General features: G+C 38.6%; 1 protein-coding gene across 1 annotated transcript in view; it reads left to right on the forward strand.

Moving 5' to 3' along the window:
* Nucleotides 1-3,175: 3,175 nt before the first annotated feature.
* CTPS2 (CTP synthase 2) overlaps nt 3,176-19,746 on the forward strand; it is a 139,548-nt gene continuing 122,977 nt past the window's right edge. Inside the window, exons 1-5 of the mRNA XM_044670348.1 lie at nt 3,176-3,347; nt 11,415-11,585; nt 12,333-12,433; nt 17,516-17,632; nt 18,887-18,970. Of these exons, the coding sequence (XP_044526283.1) occupies nt 3,182-3,347; nt 11,415-11,585; nt 12,333-12,433; nt 17,516-17,632; nt 18,887-18,970 (639 nt within the window). The 5' untranslated portion in view covers nt 3,176-3,181. The remainder of the gene's footprint in view (nt 3,348-11,414; nt 11,586-12,332; nt 12,434-17,515; nt 17,633-18,886; nt 18,971-19,746) is intronic.

Genomic DNA, 19,746 nt, shown 5'->3' on the forward strand with positions numbered 1-19,746 from the left:
TCCAGAAAACCCTAGCCCAAGGATCGGGTCCGGGTTAGCTGGGACTCTGGCTTCGGTGCGCCCTCTCGCGGAGTACTAACATCTCCACTCCCGTTAACTTTGCGGGGGGCCACGTTCTGGAGGCTGCGCGACAGACAGGTGAGCTAAGTAGTGGCCTGGGTGGGCGGGGCGGTGGGAGGAGCTTGCGGCTGTCGCCCCCGCCCTCGCTACTCCACCTCCTCGGCTCTCTACTCAGGTAATACCTCTCCTTGCTTGCACAGGTTTGGGACTTTACTCTTTACTCCGCCCCAGGGCCCGCGCGGCCGCCGTGCTTCCTCCCTTCTTCCTTCTCCCCGTGAGGACGGATGCATGCTTCGGGGACGGGCAGGACTCCCTCCTTCGGCCCCCCCTGTCGTGGGCCTTTGCTTTAGATCTCCGCACACCTCTTCTCGCTTTCTTCCTTCCCTCCCTCCTTCCTCTTTACTGAGCAAGAGTGGAGGCATAAGGAAGAGGAGGAGGAGAGGTTCGGAGCCCCGGCATAATTGTGCACGCACGGGCCAGCTTCGGGCCCGGAACCCTGGTACCGGGAGCTCTGAACCTTCCCCCAGGACGGCCTCCTTTGTCTGGCCCCTTGGTGGTGGTGGCGTCCTCTCCCAAAGTCCTGCAAGCGCTTCTCGTCTCCCAGCATTTTCTGGCTAGAGTTAAGTTCTCTAACGCTCCGCTCTCTCCTTCCTTCGCGGGGAGTTGGGCATCCCCCGCAGCCCAGGAAGCGCTTTCCAAGCTTCTCTTAAAATAAACTTTTAAAAGAGGGTGGGGGTGGGGAGTAGGGGCCCTGCATGGAACTCAGGTAGGGAGGTCCTAGCTGGGGGAAGTGGGGAGAGCGCCGATTGACTGATTGGTGATAAATGGTGAGATCCCTGTGAGGAAGGAAATCTACCTCCTTTTGACACTTTCCACCTGCTTCTTACTAGTAAGTAAAGCCCCTTTAGGCTGGCTTTCCTCCGGCTATACCCGCCTGTGTAATTTCTGGGAGAAAAAGGTTAATTGCCTCCAGCCACTGCCATTGTTCCCACTCTCCTCCCAGAAAGCCTCTGCCCTCTTGGGGACTGTTCTCCCGGGGAGCTGGGAAGCGCTAGTGTTGGTTCCTTGTTTTAGTGTCTGTCTCCCCACCTCCAACAGAGAAAAGTTTGTTGTTGATGTTTTTCAAGCTGAGCCTATGGAGAGTGAGAAAGACTGAGGTTCATTTTGTTTTTTTGGAATGTTTTAGAATTTCTGAAAGTAATAAAATTATCCAAATAATGAGGGTTGACAGCATGTCTGAAGCTTCTAATCGGAGAGACTTCCAGTATCTAAAGCCTCCGACAGAGAAGGGGAAAGTTTTAGTCTCCCTTAAACTAGTACTGTTGCTAAACAGGTAGTAAAATTTGCTTAAGGCAAGACTGTGCAAGACTTCTTGGAACTGTGGTGAGTATTAGGACAAACAACTGGCCTTCAAAGCATAGTTTTTTATGGGACTAGGCTACATTTCAAAATTATTTTCCTTCCAATAATAACAGAGTTCATAATCACAAAATGCTTTAATATTTTCAAAATACTTATTTCATAGAGGAGTTTGTGAAGTGGTTAGAAGGAAGAAGCCAGATTTGTATCTGTAAATGGCTTACTCTTTAAAGACAGATTTATTCAAATATATATTTTCAAGGCTAATTTTGATTTATTAGTCATTTAACTATTTGTTGGGACAGGTCATTTTGGGAATGAGATGAAGCCTGAGCTGGATCTATAAAGTTCAAAAGAACCATGTCTCTCTTAGGCTTACATTTTACTTTATTAAAAAAAAAAGAAAACAAACCCTTTCCTTCTGACTAGAATCAATATTGTGCATTGGTTTCCAGGCAGAATAGTGTTGAGGGCTAGGCAATGGGGGTTAAGTGATTTGCCCAGGGTCACACAGCTAGAAAGTGTTGAAAACTAGAGTCAAACCCAGGACCTCCAGTCTGTAGGCCTGGCTTTCAATCCACTGAGGTATGTAGCTGCTCTCTTAATGCTTACATTTTAAAAGGGGAGAGAAAATACATTGACAGGATCAGTAAGAGAACAGATCCATGGTAGAATGGGCAAGTGATTTAGTGAGCCCTCATGCTTAAGACATAAATAGGATTCATAATAATAATTCACATTTATATAATACTTTGTAAAGCACTTTTCTCACTGGGAAGCAGATTGCAAATCTCTCCCATTTTATAACAACAACAACAAAAAAGATTTGGGGAGGTTAAATGACTTACCTCTTTAAAAATTGAATGTTTTGTTGAAGCTTTAAAAAAGTATTCTCCAATGATTCTTCTCCCTCCACCCTAACAAAAAAAATATGGTTGAAAAGGATACATACTTCCAAGTCAAACTAGAAAAGTAAAAAGTATTTTTTACAACACTTGTGTTTCAAAAGCACCCACTTCTACTAGAGGAGTTAGAAACATTTGAAAAAGAACACATATTTACTATTCTCTCCACCATGCATATCTCATGAGTATGTAATAAAATGGTATCTTTCAGTCAAAGCTAGATTTGGAAAGGAACAGAAGGAAACATTGGTTCTGTAAGGGGTGAAAAGGGGTTTTTATTGGGTAAATAATGAGATTAAATCTATCTTGCCCATCTTTAGATTTAATCTCACTATCACAGATTTATGATATCCAGTTATGGATATGTTGATGAAAAGTAAGATAGAATCCCAGATGGGAAATCAAGTACAGCTAGATCTTCCCAGAAGCATACCAAAATAAAAGCGTGCGGGGAAGGATGTGGGACAGGAAGAGAAAATAGCACTTTCTCATATTTATAATATCACAAAATCTTTTGATCTTTTTTACCCCCTTCTTATTGGCTACCTATGACAAACCAGTTCTAAATTAAAGAAGGTAGGTTCTTTAATTTTCTATTTTTTTTTTTTGCTTATTAAAGCATGGTTAGAGATGAATAGAATTTCTCCAAGAAAATAGGTATGATGTCTTTGTATAAAGTGCTTGTTATTACTTTTTTCTTTTGAAATTCAGGTGTAGTAAGCCATTTTTGCTTTTTTATTTGACTCCAAAGTATCTTTTTTATGAAAACCAAACAAACATACATTCTATGCTGTGATAATTTGCCTTTTCTTTCAGATTCCTCATCCGGGTGCTGGCCTCTGGCCATTAGGTTGCCAATGAAGTATATCCTGGTTACTGGTGGGGTCATCTCTGGCATTGGAAAAGGGATCATTGCAAGCAGCATTGGAACTATCCTCAAATCATGTGGCCTCCGAGTGACTGCCATCAAAATTGACCCCTATATTAACATCGATGCTGGGACTTTTTCACCCTATGAGCATGGTATAGTAGAGAATATAATTTTGTTTCTGTGTAAGGCGCTGTGATTCACCTAAAGATAGGGATGTTGGTGTATTTTTGTGGAGAAAATTAAAAATCTGAATAAGTGAGCTAGCATGGGTCCACCTAACCAACTCCTCTTCTTTTGGATTAAGTATGCCAGATTTTCTGGCTGTTAGAGATTTCTTTTGCATATATTCTTAGCCAATTATTTAAGAAATCAACTCATCTGAATGCAGATGAAAACATACAATTTTTCAGTTGTTTATTTTGGTGTATGTTTTGGGGTTTCAGTTTTATAAGATTAATCACTTACAAAAGTGAACAATATGGAAATATGTTTTGCATGATAATACATGTGTAAACCATATTTACTTGCCTGCCAGCATCAGGAGCAGGAAGGAAAGGGAGGGAGGGAGATAAGTTCAATCATATAACTTAGGAAAACTTGTATAGAAATTTATTGCATGCAATTGGTAAAAAAAAAAAAATAAAAGTTAAAAAAAAGTTTTAAAAAAAGAGAACAACTGACTTGTAGCCTGAAACTTTTGGCTAAGCTGTTTGTCCCCAGAAGATGGTTCTTAATGTTGAAGTTATTTAAAAAAAATCTGGACCTTTGATTTTACTAGCATGAGACATTCCCTCTACTATTTGAAGACTAGAACATTTTTTTTTTAAACCCTTGCCTTCTGTCTTAGAATTGATACTAAGTATCAGTAAGGCTAGGAATTGGGGTTTAAGTGATTTGCTCAGGGTCACATAGCTAGGAAATGTCTGAGGCCAAAGTTGAATCCAGGACCTCTTCTCTCCAGGTCTGGATCTCTGTCTAGTGCACCACCTAGCTGCTCCAGAAAATGTCTTGTAAGCAGTATAGAATCTTAGAGTTCCCTGGTATAATGTGAGGTCAAGCTCGGGGTCATTGTTAGACGCAGAATTTGAATCTAGGTTATCTCAACTTTACAGGTTTAATTCTCTCTCCATTGGTTCACAATGCCTCTCAGTATACTTCCTTATGAGATGGGACTGTTTCATTTGTTGTATTTGAATCGCTATCACCTAGCATAGTGTCTGGCACATAAAAAATGCTTAAAACATTCTTGTTGATTTGATTTTAAAATTTCCTAAATTGAAACCTAAGTTGCCTGTAAAGAGACTTTAGAACTGTAAGTCAAAGCCCTTGAAAGACTTCATGTGTTTCTTTTTGACCACTTTGTTGGATCACTTGTCAGATGAAGGAATTTCAGAATAATTTTACTAATAGCTTAGTTCAGATCTAGTTAAGAAAGTCACTTCAAGAGATCTAAATTTAGGGGGCAGCTGGGTAGCTCAGAGGATTGAAAGCCAGGCCTGGAGACGGGAAATTCTAGGTTCAAATCTGGTCTCAGACACTTCTTAGCTGTGTGACCCTGGGCAAGTCATTTAACCTCTATTGCCTAGCCCTTATCACTCTTCTGCCTGTATAGTATTGATTCCAAGATGGAAGGTAAGGATTAAAAAAAAACAAAACAAAAAACAGAGAGAGAGAGAGATCTAGATTTATTCCCAAATCAAATAAGTTTATTTCTATTGTGTGTGTGTTTTTTAAATTTTTAGCATGGGTAAACTTAAAGTTGCCTGAGTAATTTAGAGCTGAAAATTATGATTGAATGGGATTAGATGGGCTCTAGAGGGGAAGCTGGGAGATATGTTTTGAACAGAATTTTTGAAGTTTGGGAAATTAACAGTAGGAAATTGGGAAAGGGTGGGAGGAAGAGGGGGAGAGAGAGATTGCAAAATTGATAGCTAACAGGGTTGTTTATTACTTTGTGATAATCCGAATTTTGTCACTCTAAGACAAATCAGTCAAACTTTTGGGCTTCAGTTTCTTCACCTGTACAGTGAGGTGTTTGGAAGGATCTCTCTTAGTCCTTTCAAGCTCTCACTCCTTGAGTCTCTGAGTAATATAAATTCTGTCTGGAATTTTTTGTTTTTAATATCAGTTTAACATTTATTAAGCACATGTGGACCAGGTACTGTGCTGAGTGCTGGAGATAATGAGACAAAATGGAAATGTTGTCTGATCTCAAGAAGGTTCTATCCTAATGAGGGAGATTGCTTACCCATGTATATGGATTTGTAAAATGGAGCTGAGGCAGTTTTGGGAGAGGGGGTGCAATCGCATCTGCGGGAATCAGAAAATGCTTCAAAGGGGTGCTTGAGCTGAATTTTTGAAGAAAATTAGAGATTACAAGTGAAAGGAGTGAATTCTAGTCATGGTAGAATGGGTAGTTATGTGGCTCAGTACATCAAAGGCTGGACCTGGTTTCAGGCAGGCCTGGGTTTAAATTTAGCCTCAGACACTAGCTGTATGACTCTGGGCAAGTCACTTAACCCCAGATTGTCTCTGTTCCTCATCTGTAAAATGGGGAGACACTGGAGAAGGAAATGGTAAACCACTCCAGTATCTTTGCCAAGAAGATTTTGTCTATGAGGTCCCATAGAGCGGGACATAGCTGAATGCCTGAACAACAACAGCAGATGTTTAGAACAGCCAGTGGGCCAGTTTTCCTGGAGTATATGGAAGGCAGTAATGTGTAGAAAGACTGGAAAGCTAGAAAGGGGCTAGATTGTAAAGAAATTTAAATGACAGCGTTGTTTTAGTTGTTCATTCATTTTAGTTGTGTCTGCCTCTACGTGACCCCATTTGGGGTTTTCTCAGCAAAGATACTGAAATGGTTTGCCATTTTCTTCTGCAGCTCATTTTATGGATCTAGGAAAACTGAGGGAAACAGGGTTAAGTGACTTGCCCAGGGTCACACAGCTAAGACTAGATTTGAACTCAGGAAAAGAAGTCTTTCTGGCCCCAGGTCTTACACTGTCCACTGCACTACTTAGCTGCCCCATTGCTCCCCCCCATCCCCCACACACTGTAGGGGAACAACTATACAAATGAGGTTAAATGACAAAGAGGAATTGATATTTGAGCCTAGAGGTCATAGGCACATCCACTGAAGTTTATTGAGTGAGAGAGTGTGTGTGTGACATGGTCAGAACAGTGCTTTTTTTAATGTAAAATTTTAGTTCTTTAAATTAATTTTTTAGCAATTACATGCAATAACAAATTTCTACATAAGTTTTCTGAATTTATATGATCTAAATTGTTTCCCTCCCTCCTTCCCTATTCCTCTTCTGCAGTTGGCATGCAATTCAATCTGGGTATTATCACACAAAACATATTTCCATATTGTTCATTTTTGTAAGTGACTAATCTTATAAAACCAAAACCCCACAACATATACCCCAGTAAACAAGTGAAAAATGGCATGTTTTGATCTGTGTCTAACTCCAGCAGTTCTTTCTCTGGAGGTGGATAGCATTCCTTGTCATAAGTCCCTTCGATTTGTCCTGGATCATTGTATGACTGAGGGTAGCTAAGTGTTCCATTTGATTATTCCACAATATTGCTGTTACTGTGTACAGTGTTCTCCTGGTTCTGCTTACTTTACTCTGCAATCAGTTCACGTAGGTCTTTCTGAAATCATCCTGTTCATCATTCTTTTTTTTTTTTAAACCCTTACCTTCCATCTTGGAGTCAATAGCGTGTATTGGCTCCAAGGCAGAAGAGTGGTAAGGGCTAGGCAGTGGGGGTCAAGTGACTTGCCCAGGGTCACACAGCTGGGAAGTGTCTGAGGCCAGATTTGAACCTAGGGCCTCCTGTCTCTAAGCCTGACTCTCAATCTACTGAGCCACCCAGCTGCCCCCTACATGCATTCTTGATAGCACAATAGTATTCTATTCCATCACTAACATGTACCACATTTTGTTCAGCCATTTCCCCATTGAGGGACATCCCTTTAATTTCCAATTCTTTGCCACCACAAAGAGAACAGCTATAAATATTTGTATAAGTAAGTCCTTTCCCCTTTTTTTAGGCTCAGACTTTTAAGAAAATCCCTTTGGCAGTGTCTGGAAGATAGGGAAGAAGATTGGAGGGGAAGGGAGTTGGGGCAAGGAGGCCAATAGACAATTACAATAATTCAGATAAGAGGCAATGAGGACAGGACCTGAATCTTGTAGGGAGGTGGCTGTGTAAGTGGGGAGGACACAGCGCCCGCTAGCTAGGAGGAGAGCAAGGAGAGAGGAGGGTCCCAAAAACTCCGAGAAGAGATAGCAGCAGCTGGGAGGAGAGGGTAGTCAGCAGTGTCAAATGCCTTAAAGAAGCTGGGAAAGACTGAGGACTGAGAAAAGGCCACGTGTAGCAAGTAAGAGAGTAGCTTTAGTTGAGAGGTAAGGTTGGAAACCAGATTTCTGAGGGCTTAAAGAGAGGAAGAGGAGAATAAATGGAAACACTGACTGTAGATAGCTTTCTCAAGGAATTTAGCTGACAAAGGGAGAAGAGATATAGGACAAACCCATCAAAGATGAGATTCAGGGAGAGTTTTTTTTTAGGAATATTTGGAATGTTTGTAGACGGCAAAGAAGGAACTGGTGAACAGGAAAAGGACAGAGAGAAGGAATAATATTGGGCACAATCTTATGGAGATGACTTAATTTGTCTAGTACAAGTTTTTTTTTAATTTTAATTTTTTTAGTACAAGTTTTTTGAATAACTTTTTCTAACATGCTTTTAAAATAATGTTAATAATAAATATAATTAATAATACTAATCACAAATTCAGTAATGGCCACACATTTTGGAGTTAATTTCAGTTTTCTAATTCATGTCTCCAAATCCAGAATAGTGCTTTATGATTTAAAAATTCACTTTCTCCTTTCTTTTAAAATCCATACCTTCTGTCTTTGAATCAATAAAGTATCAATTCCAAGGCAGAAGAGTGGTAAGGGCCAACTAATTGGGGTTCGGTGACTTGCCTAGGGTCACACAGCTAGGAAGTATCTGAGGCCAGATTTGAACCCAAGATTTCCTGTCTCTAGGCTTGGCTCTCTATCCACTGAGCCACCTAGCTGCCACTGAAAATTCACTTTCAAAATGAAATTAATTCAGAGAAAATCTTGTAATTTCACTATACGATATCCTCCAAATAATTGAAGATGCACTGAGGTGTTATATGGTTAGGGCACATGGCCTCTCCTGAGAACTTGGAGACACAAGAAAATTGCTGCTAAAGCAAATGTTCACGATAGTAGGACCATCACTTCTTTCTACAATCCTGGGTTAATGGATTAAAATGAATTTTAAGCAGGAAGTAAATCAACTGTGTGTTAAGTACAGACAATTATAATCATGAGTTCTTTCAATTCGCCTCTCTTTTTGTAGCATCAGAATAAGAGAGAGCTGTCAGACAGAATTCACTTATGAGAATTAGCAAGAGATATAAAAGAGGGAGGCCGAATTGAGTTCTTCAGGCAATTGGATATTTTTCACCATGAATTCCAGCATTGACAATTGAGGCTTTTTATTGAGTTTGGAATTGTCAGTGAGACATTTAATTCTTCCAAAATGGCTTTAGAAAAGTTCACCCATAATGAGGATGGTCCACAATTAGCAAGTGTAATGGAGACCTAGACACATTTCTCCTCAATTAGTGGCGATGCTCTCAGTTGTGCTAAAAGGAATCTACTTTCTTTCCTATTATCTTTCTAAAAATTGAAGCTTTATTCAAGATAATCTAATTCAAAATTTGGTCCTGGCAATTTCAAAGCAGAGGATGCCAGTGCTCTGAAGCAAATTATTACTTTTTTTTACATTTATTAATATTTATTTTTTAGAAAAGTTAACATGGTTACATGATTTATGCTCTTACTTTCCCCTTCTCCCCCCGACCTCCCCCCCTCCCATGGCCGATAAGCATTTCTACTGTTTTTTTTTTTTGTTTTTGTTTTTGTTTTTTTTAGACCCTTGTACTTCGGTGTATTGTCTCATAGTGGAAGATTGGTAAGGGTGGGCAATGGGGGTCAAGTGACTTGCCCAGGGTCACACAGCTGGGAAGTGGCTGAGGCCGGGTTTGAACCTAGGACCTCCCGTCTCTAGGCCTGATTCTCACTCCACTGAGCTACCCAGCTGCCCCCTCTACTGGTTTTAACATGTGTCATTGATCAAGACCTATTTCCAAATTGTTGATAGTTGCATTGGTGTGGTAGTTTCGAGTCTACATCCCCAATCATGTCCGCATCAACCCATGTGTTCAAGCAGTTGTTTTTCTTCTGTGTTTCCACTCCTATAGTTCTTCCTCTGAATGTGGGTAACGTTCTTTACCATAAATCCCTCAGAATTGTTCTGGGTCATTGTATTGCTGCTGGTACAGAAGCCCATTACATTCGATTTTACCATAGTGTATCAGTCTCTGTGTACAATGTTCTTCTGGTGCTGCTCCTTTCACTCTGCATCAGTTCCTGGAGGTCTTTCCAGTTCACAAAATGATTACTCTTTTAAAGTCTTTTGTGAAATGTGATGGGTTTGGGAGAGCAAAATCCTAAGGAAGAAAAATTTTAAATAAATAGATTCAAAAGACAAGAACAGGCTCCATTAAGAGGACCACAAGGCATTTTCCTTAAAGAAAACAAAAACAAAAATAACCTCTCATTTTATTTTAAAAAGTTATTTAAGTTTATAAACATTTCTCTTCCTTCTATTGCCTTCAACATTGAGCAATTAAAAAAACCCAGAACCTTTAAAATTCATAGTTCAACAAATTGAACTGATATACTAGACATATTTTAAGTGTCTTGTTCTACATTTGAAGTCTGTCACCTTGATGACAAGAGGTAGGTTGCATGTTTTATCATCAGTCCTCTGATGATGGTGGTTTATCATTGCATCAATCAGCATTCCAGTCTTTCTTTATATTGTGACAATCTATAAATTGTTCTTTTATTCTGCTTATTTCATTTGACATCAGTTCCTAGAAGTTTTCTCATTTTCCTTTGAAATTGTTCATTTCTTATGGCATAATAATATTCCACTACATTCTTATATCATTTGTTTAGCCAGTCTCCAATAGGGCACCCTCTTGATTTCTAGTTTTTTGATTACTATGAAAAGAATAGGAATTTCCCATTTTCTTACAGTAAAATTTTTGTTAGAGACTTTCATTCAAATAAATTGATAATTAAAGAGAGCATCTTTCAATTCATTTTGGAATCTAGGTTGTTTTTTGTGAAGTAAAATGTATATATACGTATATCTACACATATGTAAAGTAGAACATACATGCACATACATAGATAAACATAAATACTCCAAATAAATATCCAAGAAAGTACTACTTTTATGCTTCATCATATAGTGGACCTGACCCTAGGTCCCTGAAGCCTCTCAGCAAAACACAAGGTCATCTGGTCTTGTGAGTTAGTGTTATTCGTTGAGTCTGGTTCTATATGACTCCATTTGGGATTTTCTTGGCAAAGATACTGCAGTGGCTTGCCATTTCCTTCTCCAGTTCATCTTACAGATGAGATGACTGAGGCAAACAAGGTTAAGTGACTTGCTTGGGGTCACACAGCTAGTTTCTGAGGCCAGATTTGAGGTTGAATCTTCCTGATTTTAACCCCAGTGCTCTCTCCCCTGCATCACCTGGCTGCCCTGAAGGGGGGTGGACAACTGATGAACAGTAATGCCCACAATCTTAAATTGAAAGGATTACTTTCAAGTTAGTTGAAGGGGAATAAATAGCTAAAATAATTCATTAGGTCTCTGTATTGGTGGAAGGAGAATCCCATCTTCTATACGAAACTTTTCTTTATTTTCTTTAATACTATTGTTTTTCCTCTATTGATTATATTCTTTTTTTTTAATCATTTTTATATGTGTAAACATACCTGTGTTTTTATCCACACACACACATCTCTCTTTCTTTTATTTGTACATAAATATTTTGCCCATTAGTCTAAAAACCAGAGAGCAGGGGTCATTTTTGGCTGTGTTGGCAACAGTGACTGTCACAAAAGCAGTCATTGAAGAAATGCTTATTGACCAATCGATAATTCCCTGAATCATTGAAATCACAGGTCCAGTCCCTATTCTTAACCCTGTTGAAGTATGATAGAAAGTTTTCATATCTTTTTGGTTTGCTAAAACTCTCTTAAAAACTCTAAATATTATTTTTCACCTTTCCCCCCTTCTCCCCCCAGGTGAAGTGTTTGTATTAAATGATGGAGGAGAAGTTGACCTAGACTTGGGAAACTATGAAAGGTTCTTGGATATTAACCTTTATAAAGACAACAATATCACTACTGGGAAGATCTATCAGCATGTAATCAATAAAGAAAGGCATGGTGATTACTTGGGGAAAACAGTACAAGGTATGCCCATGAATCTTTTAGACCACTCTAAGTTAAAAAAAAAAAAGTTCTGACTTTCTTTAGTGAGTTTATATGAAAAAAAAAAAAGAACTTCCACCTTCTATTTTTATTATAAGTTCTAAGACAGAATAGCAGCAAGGGCTAGGCAATTGGGTTAAGTGACTTGCCAGGATCTAGCTAGGAAGTGGCTTAGGTCATATTTGAATCTAAGTCCTCCTGACTCCAGGCCTGGCCCATTATCCTCTGTGTATACATTTTTTACATAAAAGATTAAGCCTACAAATTGTGAACATGTGAAAATAGGAAACATTTTTACTTAAAAAAAAAAGACAAGTTTTGATATCTTATTATAAAGTGGCCTAAATGTGAATTCAAATGATCAAAGGTGTTTGTTGACCAATTTGAATATTTAGAATTGGATCCAAGACCTCTTGTGAATGTATCTGAGGAGAAAAGAGGCTTCGAAGAAAATAAATTATCATGGCACATCTTAATTTCATTCATATGCAATAGAGAACAATTATAATGTTAAATTCAGCTATCAATTTCTTAAAGTTACTATAATTAAATGTCTAATTTGTTGTGTATAAAAAAGCATCTTGTCATCCTTCATTTAGTGAAAGGAAATTCTGGTATCAGAATTGTAACTAGGCTCACTTGTAAGCTCTCATCTCCATGTGTTGTTTGGACAGTTAAAAGACATTCAGCGTCAGTAATGAATAATTTTACATTTGTTGTCTCTTCTAGTTGTTCCTCATATTACTGATGCTGTTCAGGAATGGGTGATGAATCAGGCCAAAATTCCTGTGGATGGTCATAAGGAAGAACCCCAGATATGTGTCATAGAGGCAAGTATGGGGCGCATTTCTGTTGGCCTCCATGATAGATGAGTGCCTTGCTCAGTCAACAGCCTTCTGGGTGGTTTTTTCTTTCTTTTTTTGGGTGCCTTTCCTAAACATAGAGTTTTAAGTCAGCCATAGCTACTTAGTGGCTTCATATCTGGCTGTAGAGATTTGCTAGCTGTATGACCCTGGGCAAGTCATTTAATGTGTTTGCTTCTAGTTTCCTTTTCTATAAAATGGAGATAATAACAACCTCCAAGAATTGTGAGGATCAAATAAAATAATGTTTGTAAAGCACTTTATAGACCTTAAATCTCTATGTAAATACTAGATAGGAATTTCAGTAAATATTGTATATAATGGAATTCCTGATTCACCCAATATGTGAACATCATGACTGGAAAAACCTAATACAAATAAAATCTGTAAGAGCTAGCATTTATATAGAGGTTTGCAAGTATTAACTCACTCTATCCCCATGACAACTCTAGGAGGCTGTTTTTAATCCCTGTTTTGCAGAGGAGTAAATTGAGGCAAACCCAGGGTCCCACAGCAGTGAGTATCTGGAGCTGAATTTGAACTTAATTCTTCCTGCCTCTAGGCTCGGTGCTCTGTCTGATGAATCACTGAGCTGCCTCTTTGAAACCTTCAATGCTGTTTTATGAAGGCCCCCGCCTTCCTTTGCTCCCCTTCCCCGGGTCCCCCTTAATCGAATCTGGGATGAGTCCTGCACCTTTCCTCTTGGACAATCCAATTACCAGTGTATTAGCAACAGTATATTAAACATCAGGTGCCTGAAATTCTGTATTGGGAATGATTTACTAAAAGTTAGAGAAATTCGGTTGAGTGGAGCATGGCAAATGTTTAACATCCTTTTTGGCTGTTCACATTGTGTGGAATTCCAATGTTTATATCATTCCTGACCTCTCCAAGGGAAACTAAAGGGAAGAAATGAGGAGTGAATTGTCTCAGCTGCATTTTTACTTTCTCAAGGGAAATTCTTTATCCTTCTGAGGCAGGTGAATGTATGCCCTTTCCCATGGCCTGAAATAATTGTGAGTGGTCAGTCCCTTATGGTGACACTGGCTCCACAGTAGCGGAGCTGGGATTCAAACCCATACACTTGTACTTCAAGCCCAGTCAACTGTTGATGACACCACGATGCCTATAATCAGTAGGGTAGAAGTCTGAGACGGTAGAATGTAGCTCCACTCCTCTCCTTCCCTTTCTGTTTTCTTCTTTCCCTGTCCCATTCTCTCACCCCATTTGCCTCCTTCTTCCCTTTCTTCCTCTATTTCCTCTTGCTCTCCTTGCCACTCCCCCCCCCCTTTGCCTCTTTCTGTCTCCCTCCTCTCTGCTTCTCCCCTTTTCCCCCTCCCCTGTTCCTTTCTTTCTCCATCTGTCTCCTGTCTCTCTGTTTCTGTCTCTTTATCTCTCTCTCTCTCTCTCCTCCCTTCCCCCAGCTCCTCTCTCTCTCTCTGCTTCTCTGTCTCTCCGTCTCCCTATTTAGCTCCTCTCTCTCTCAATAGATAGATCTTTCACTTCTTAATTTCTTGATAGATCTATCTACTTATCCATTTTTCTCAATAGAGATACCATCTTTCTCTCTTATTAATAGAACTATCTATATCAGTGATCCAGTGATAGATCAAATAGATCGACTTCTGTCTGTTGATAGATCTATCATTTATTGATAGATTTGTCATCTATATTGATAGATTTATCTATTTCTGCACATCGACAGATCTCTGTGGGGTCAGTCTATTGAAAGATCTCTCATCTATCATCCTGTATCTATAGACTGACAGATAAATGACAGATTGATAGATATAAATACATACAGATGGGGGGCAGCTGGGTAGCTCAGTGGAGTGAGAGTCAGGCCTAGAGACAGGAGGTCCTAGGTTCAAACCCGGCCTCAGCCACTTCCAGCTGTGTGACCCTGGGCAAGTCACTTGACCCCCATTGCCTACCCTTACCAATCTTCCACCTATGAGACAATACACCGAAGTACAAGGGTTTAAAAAAAAAAAAAAGATAAATACATACAGATGTCTTCATCAGCCCTAGGCAGTGTAGCGAGCAGAGGCCCAGACCTGGAGTCAGTAGACCAAGGTTTGACTCTTATCTGAGACACCTACTGTCTGTTTGATCACAGGAAAGTCGTGTTTCCTCATCTGAAAAAATGGGAATAATAATGCTTCCACTCTTACCTCTGAGCATTGTGAAGAGTGTGTTTTGTAAGCCTTAAAGGCTTGGGATCAATGTGGAATAGTGGGTAGAGGGCCACAAAGAAGTACCCTGAGTCAAGAAGTTCACGTCTTGCTTGGGACAAACTGACTTTGTGTAAGTTGTTGTCCAAACATCTCTCTAAGACCATAAATCGCAGAATATTTGCCACACTGCATTTTAGCAGAGGGATTTTTTCTTACATGAGAGTTTCCTAATCTCTGATCCTAAAAAAAGGCACTGTATACATTTGTCATCATTTTCAGTTTCAACTTGAGATGAAAAATCCAAATACATTTAAGTAATTCGTACAGATTTTGTTTTCCTGACCTTTGGAGATTGGGTGTGGAGGGTGTCAGATGAATTTAGGATTTAGAAATATACTATTAGTAACACTGGAAGATTCTTGGTAGGAAGACAAGACTTGACTCTATCTTTGTATTGTAAAATGAAAACTTTCCTTTTGGTTGAAAGGATGCATGCAATTCCAGTGTTGGCCATGTGAGTGCAGAAGCAGATAAATTTTAAAGCCCTAGTTTCAGAATCCGGTGCCTTAAGAATGTCTTAGGAACCAGTGTTGGCTATGTGAAAAGTATATATGATATCTTTTTGATTTTTGAATTTAAGTAATTTCCCCTGAAACATATTTAAAAAATTTTTTTTAAATTTAAACATTTATTAATATTCATTTTTAACCTGTTTACATGCTTCATGCCCCTACTTTCCCCTTCACTCCCCCCCACTCCCCCCACCCATGGCCGACGCACATTTCCACTGGTTGTAACATGTGTCCTTGTTCAGGACCTATTTCCATATTGTTGTTAGTTGCATTGGTGTGGTTGTTTCTAGTCCACATCCCCAATCATGTCCGCCTCAGTGAAACATATTTTTTAACCTGTTATGCTTTTCATTGGGTATGTATGTTATGCCATGATCAATTAATAGGGTATTTTTTTATGTGTGTTGTTCCCTTTCTTTCTCTTTTTCTAGTTGCATATTATGTTCCTAGGGATTCTTCATGATGTAGTTTGATTCTATCAATTTGTTCTTCATTAAGAACTTAAATGTTTTTTTTTCTTTTTTTTTATACTGGTTCTTTCTATCTCCTCATCTTCAATGGATTCAAATATGACCCCAGGCACTTTATAGCTATTTGACCCAGGGTAAGCCCCTTAACTCTGTTTGCCTCTGATTCCACATCTGTTAAAATGAGCTAGAGAAAGAAATGGCAAACCACTCCAACATCTTTCCCAAGAAAACCCCAAATGGGGTCATGAAAAGTTGGACACAACTGAAAAATAACTAAACAACAACATTCGTATATGATTAGGACAAAAGAAGAGATATGGTATCTTTGCAAAGCCAAAGTGAGATGGTTGTGAGCTTGCATTGTGAGGGGCAGTTTTATTTTTATTTATTTTTTATTTTTATTTAAAAAAAAACCCTTACCTTCCTCTTGGAGTCAGTACTGTTCTCCAAGGCAGAAGAGCGGTAAGGGCTAGGTAATGGGGGTTAAGTGACTTGCCCAGGGTCACACAACTGGGAAGTGTCTGAGGCCAGATTTGAACCTAGGACCTCCTGTTTCTAGGCCTGGCTCTCAATCCACTGAGCTACCCAGCTGCCCCTTGTGAGTTTGCCTGAGATTTCATGACAAAGCTGGATCTCAATATAGCAGCTCAAAAATGTTGTCTAGCTGAAACTCAGATAAAGACATCTCCTGAAAAGCTTCCTTCATAATAATCCTTGAGTTGTTCTTTATTTTGATGACCCAAGAAGCCTTTGTAATGTCATGACCAAATGACCCAGACTCTCTTCCCCTGATTCCTGTAAACCTACAAGTTACTGTCAGTATTTCTCAATTGCTTGGGTTTGTAGAAGTGCCCTAGAAATGTTTTGGGTAAAGTTTTTTCATAAACAATATTCTGTGAGAAAGTTATGCCTTTTAAATGATATAATGCTTAATACTCTGCATTCTATAAAAATCTTTCTCTTTGTCATAATAAACCGAGATCATGGAGATCTGTATCCCCTGTCTGGTCCTTGCTTTGTATATCTCTCTTTTTCTCCCTCTACTTTTCCTCTCAATGTTGGAAACCTGGCACTCAACACAGAGTGTCTTTGACAGAGGAGTAGTAAATAAATTGGAGGCAGAATGTATAAGCCCTTAAAAAATTTTAAAGTTAAAAAAATGTCAGGATGAGAAGTTTACATTTTATGCTAGAGGCAGTAGAGACATACAAAATTGACTATACCTGGTAGTGATGGATCTGAAAATATTTTGAACTTAATTGAGGGAAAATGTATTAAATATTTAATACTAGATATAGGCAATTACATTCAATTTTCTGGCAATGTTGGTAGAATTCCTCAATGCCTTGAACATTTTTACTGTTGCTATGTCTATTAATGTTCACCTTCATCTTCCTGGTCCAGATTCTTCCTTGTCATCATCCATGGACTCTTTCTGACTGTATTCCTTTTCTTCCCTTTAAAAACACTCCAAGTTCCCTTTCTGCTTCCCTGTTCTCATCTCCCTTTCCTCAATACCCTGCTTTCCTCCTCCTCAACTCTCTCTTCACCTTCTTTCTCCTCCTTAATTCCCTTCTTTTCTGCTCTCTACCAATATTTTTCTTTTTTTACTCCTCTGTCTTTTTTCCTTCTCACTTGCTTGGGCTGATTTTTCTTTTCTTTGCCTGCTTTTATTATGCTTACAGATTTGTAACACTTGGTCACAGAGGAGTAAGAATGGTTTCTGTGGTCATTGATCTTGGCCAGTGGTGCTACGCAGAATAGGATTTTTTTTTCCATTCCTTTGTTAACGAATTACCAAATTTTAACTTCTTATTTTTGTTTTCCCAGCTGGGTGGCACTATTGGAGACATCGAAGGCATGCCATTTGTTGAAGCATTTAGGCAGTTCCAGTTTAAGGCAAAAAGAGAGAACTTCTGCAATATCCATGTTAGCCTTGTCCCACAGGTAGGTGGTGTTGTGGAGAGAGTGCTAAATGGGGAGTCAGGAAAACCTGGATTCAAATACTGTCACAGTCATTTACTGTGTGACCATGGCCAGGTGTCCTAATCTCTCTGAGCCTCAGTTTACTCCTTTGTAAAGTGAGGGATTAATAATAGCACATACCTCATAAGGGTCAAGGGTATAAAGTACTATACTTTTTGAATTATTATTATTATTAAATTTTTTAATGTTCTTTTGGGCTTTTATCCTTTATATGTACTGAAAAATTTGAAATTGAGCTAAATGCTACTCTTAGCTATTTACACATATTTAAATTTGCTTACAAAATAAAGCAAGAAGCCAGTTTTAGCTGCAGATAAATTTCTTTATAGGAGAAATATTTCACTTTAGTAGATTTTTTTTCCTGTGCTGATCTGGAGCAAATCTTTACTTGTTTACACAACTTTTATCCCTGATGATTGTAAAATATGTGAACTTAAAAAGATGATTCTGTCTTTTCTGTACATTCTTACTTCTGATTTTTAGCACTTGGCTTCAACATCTTCCTTTCCAGTCCATCTCTGGGATCTATAAGGAGATTTCAGAGAGTAGGTAGAAAGGACCTTGTCAGAAAGTTCAGTATTATCTATGTTGTCCTTCTGTGAAGGCTGGATTAAGAAACATTGGTATGGTAGAAAAAAACCTTAGATTATTCAGACTCACTTATCCTAAAAAGTTATTTAAAAACCTTTAGTTATATTGACCAGAGATAACCAACTTATTAATAGGCTCTTCTTCTGTTCTAAGCTATAGAATGAAAGAGTAATTATGTTATATAATAAAAGAAATAGATATGATCTCAGACACTTCCTAGCTGTGTGACCCTGGGTAAGTCAATTATCCTCTATGGCCTACCCCTTACTGCTCTTCTGCCTTAGAACCAATACATAGTATTGATTCTAAGATGGAAGGTAAGGGTTTTAAAAAAAAAAAAGAAAAGAGAAATGGATAGTTGAGATATTATTTCTTAGATAAAATCAGATCTCCTAATACCTGATCTAGAAGTACTCAATTCTCCCTTGATTTTCTTTTTTAGTCTGGGATGTTGTGGGGCGCTTAAAATAGTTGTCTGTGAGGATCAGGTTCACTGATGTTATTCAGATTTCCATTTCACTTGACCTCAGCGGACATAATTATCATATTTATTTCTTGATTCTTTTTCTTGGGCATGGCCATAGTAAATTGATAAAATTTCAGCTTTTAAAATTTCTCTTTCAGCCCAGTGCCACGGGAGAACAGAAAACCAAGCCTACGCAAAATAGTGTTCGGGCTTTGAGAGGCTTAGGATTGTCTCCTGACCTGGTAAGTTTTTTTTATTTTTATTTTTTAAATTAAACGTAAATCTGAACTTAGACATTAAAAAAAGTCATGTCCATATACATAGCAGAATACCCAGAGAGAATTTTATAAGAAACTATGAATCTCCAGCTTTAAGAAAACATATTTTTATCTTAATAACACATTGCCATATGAGTTTTCTGAAGTTATATAATCCAAATTGTCTCCCTCCCTTCCTCCCTTCCCCCTCCCGAAGCTGGCAAGGAATTCAGTCTGGGTTATACATGTGTTATCATGCAAAACATGTTTCTGTGTTATTCATTTTTGTAAGTGAATAATCTTTATAAAACTGAAAACACCCAAACATACCCAAATAAACAAGTGATAAATCATATGTTTTCATCTGCATTTCTACTCCAGCAGTTCTTTCTCTGGAGGTGGATAGCATTCTTTTTCATAAGTCCCTCTGAATTGTCTTGGATCACTGTATTGTTGTCAATAGTGTTCTCCTGGTTCTGCTTATTTCACTCTGCATCAGTTCACATAGGTCTCTCCATCTCTCTCTGAAATCATCTTCTTCATCATTGCTTATAGCACAATAGTATTCCTTCACTATCAGATACCACAGTTTGTTCAGCCATTCCCCAATTGAGGGACTTCCCTTTAGTTTTCAGTGCTTTGCCACCACATAAAGAGCAGCTATAAATATTTTTGTACAAACAGGTCCTTTCTCATTTTTAAAAAAATCTTTTTGGGATATAGACCTAGTAATGGTATTGCTGGATCAAAAGGTATGCATT

The sequence above is a fragment of the Gracilinanus agilis genome, chromosome 3 (assembly GCF_016433145.1).
Source record: "Gracilinanus agilis isolate LMUSP501 chromosome 3, AgileGrace, whole genome shotgun sequence".
Classification (NCBI taxonomy): Eukaryota; Metazoa; Chordata; class Mammalia; order Didelphimorphia; family Didelphidae; genus Gracilinanus; species Gracilinanus agilis.